We start from the raw sequence: 2,912 nt of genomic DNA on the forward strand, positions 1-2,912 counted from the left end.
GCCCGCCCTGCCTGCCTACAAACAGGGACCACTCGCCACCCACACGCCGCTTTCCGTCCCGCGCCCATCTCCTGCCTCCGCTTTTCTCCAGCCCATCTCGCCTTTGACCCTCCAGGGCATCACGATCGGGAGGAAGGCAGAGATATTCCGTGAGCGCGGCTCTTGAACCGCACAGGAAACCAAGCATTTTCTAATGTCATTATATGGAAATGAAAACACATTTTTCGTTTTTTACCCTCTAGCTTATTGTTAGCCTTAAGCTTTTTGTTCAAAAACAACTTCAACAACAGACTCTCAGAGAAGAAACGGGAGGATTCCATATCCTGAATTAACACAATTAATAGGTTCATTAACACAAGTGGGACGAGAGCAATTGCATGCTTCTTCAAGTCAGGGAGATAATTGTTACAGCACTGAATAACCGGGACAAATAAAGATGCATCTAAAACACTTATAAGAAAACTTTCAGGGCTTCATATCTTACACATCCCTTCCTAAAATGAACATAGTGTTTCATTAGGTAACAGAGATTTATGTTTCATTAATTTATTCTAGGTTTCTTTTATTCTGAAATCAACATGTAAAGAATTTAAGCTCATTAGTAAACTATTAATTTATGCATTTCTTAACCACGCTGATACGATATGTTTCCAAGAAAGGAATTATAGAACCATAGAACTAAAGTACCATTGTGCACTTGAAACTGTGCTGACTACTAATCAATATGCAAATGAATTTGATTCGTCTGAACCATGTCCTGGACAATCTCCCGCATATGTGATGCCTTCGTATCTCAGATGTCCATCCTAGCCAACAGAATTTCAGCTATTTTTTGTTCCCGATGTACCCGAGTTCTGCTGAAACCCCCAACATCGTTGTGAGAAAAGGATAGAAAAATCAAAATCTTTTAAAAAAAAATCATTCAAGCCTATCACAAGCATATGAAATAAAGATCATGAAGGGCAAAATAGCGAAATGCCAGTCAGGAGGTAGAAAATGAAGCCATCCAGTCCCATTACTGCAATCACCCCAGAAAAGGGCAACAATCGCTTTTTTCCACTCACCATGGAGAACCGAACTTGCCACTTTCGGTTCCTTTCTAAATCTACCAGGGAGAAAACAAAGTTTAACAAACGGGTTTTTATAAAGCCACCACACGAGTTCCAAGTACCGGTTTCCACAACAAATTAGTAAGGATGGATGAATGCTCCAACACCCTCTGTTAGTGCTTTTCTCCTTTTTCCTCGACCCCATCATGGAAAATCAGCCATTCTCCCTCCACAGAATAGCAATACCAATGTGCATTTACTACAGAGAACACATTGCAACTGATAGAGTACAAAAGTTGAAGACAAAACCTCGTGACTAAAGCTGAACCAGTGACCAAGGAAGAACCAAGTCCTTCCTCATCTACCATGAACGGGGCATTGCCCGTTCCTTAATTCCCTCCATCACGGAGACAGGACAGTGCCACCCACAAAAGCAAAAATTTCAATCTCAGTAAACACTGAGAAACACTGTGAAACGCTGCTACGAGCAAAAAGAGGAGCCATAAACAGAGCCTGTCAGCTGAATCTGTTAGCGAGAATAAAATTAAACACTTCTTCCATTACGCAGAAACATAAATGAAGAGTCCCCTCTGACACCACGCAGAGAACGCCCGGAAAACATGAACCACGTTTCAAGAAATTTTAAAAAGCAGAAGGAGCTCACGCTTTACAGACCTGCAGTGCAGCAGCATCGGCGGGCGGCTCTCCCACGACGACGTTACTNTCTCCATCAGATGTGGTCCCTTCGTATCTCAGAGGTTTCTTCTAACCAACAGAATTAGCTGTTCTCCATATATGCGAGCTCTACTATATCCCAAACATTCTCTATGTAATGAGGATTAAAAAATATCAAAATCTCTGAAACAGGAATCACTCAACCCTCTCACCAGAGCATAAAATAAAGGTCACGAAGAGCAAAACAGAGCGAACAGCTAGCCAGGACGCAAAAAAAGAAGCCATCCAGTCCCACTACTGCAATCCTTCCAGAAACGGGCAACAAACTTTTTTCACTCAGAATGGAGAATAGAACTTCGCACATTCGTTTCCTTCCTAAATCAAACAGGGACAAAACAAACTTTAATAAGCAGGTCTGTTTAAAGCTCTACACGGGTTCCAAGCACAGCCTGACTGAACAAAGTAGTCAGGAAGAATAAAACCTCCAACAACCCGTGTCAGGGCGTTTGTCTTTTTTCCTCGACTCCAGCATGTAGAATCAGCCATTCTTTTACTACGAACACCAATCTGCTTTCAATCCTAAAATCACATGCTAATTGACAGAGCTCAAATGGTAAACACAACACCTCGCGGCTGAAGCTGACCCTGTGACCAAGGAAGAACCAAGTGCCTCCTCCTCTACCATGAATTGCGTGTTCCTTAATTCATTCCATCACGGAGACAGGAATGTGCAACTCACAAAAACACGACGCCGGGAAACATGGAAAAACATTAGAAACCCTGCCACGAACCGAAAGGAGAGATTAAGGCAAAGCCTCTCAGCTGAATATGTTACCGAAAACATTAAAAACTTCCAAAACTACATCGAGACCCAGATGACGAGTCCCCACTGACACCAGACAGGGAAGAGCCGGAAAAAGAGAACGAGATTTTAGAAAAGATTTAAAATCACAAGAAGCGCACACTTTACAGACCTGCACTGCACCAGCATCGGCGGGGGGCTCTCCCACGACGACGTTACTGCTCGGGCTCGGCTCCTCGCAGGAATCGCCGCCCAGAAGCTCCTCCGCCGACAGCACGGGCACCGCCAGCACCGGCGGCGGCGGCCAAGCGGCCTCGTGCACGGCGCGGGCCGGCGGCGGCACGCACAGGTTGTAGGAGTAGGGCAAGGTGCCCTCGCAGAAGTCG

General features: G+C 44.7%; 1 protein-coding gene across 1 annotated transcript in view; it reads right to left on the reverse strand.

Moving 5' to 3' along the window:
• Positions 1–2,899, reverse strand: part of LOC107199251 (protocadherin gamma-A12-like) — a gene marked incomplete at both ends in the record, with an annotated part of 28,186 nt that extends 25,287 nt beyond the window's left edge. The window contains one exon of the mRNA XM_015616588.2: positions 2,699–2,899. Within this exon, the coding sequence (XP_015472074.2) occupies positions 2,699–2,899 (201 nt within the window). The remainder of the gene's footprint in view (positions 1–2,698) is intronic.
• Positions 2,900–2,912: the final 13 nt, after the last annotated feature.

This window comes from Parus major, unplaced genomic scaffold (assembly GCF_001522545.3).
Source record: "Parus major isolate Abel unplaced genomic scaffold, Parus_major1.1 Scaffold526, whole genome shotgun sequence".
NCBI classification, from domain to species: domain Eukaryota; kingdom Metazoa; phylum Chordata; class Aves; order Passeriformes; family Paridae; genus Parus; species Parus major.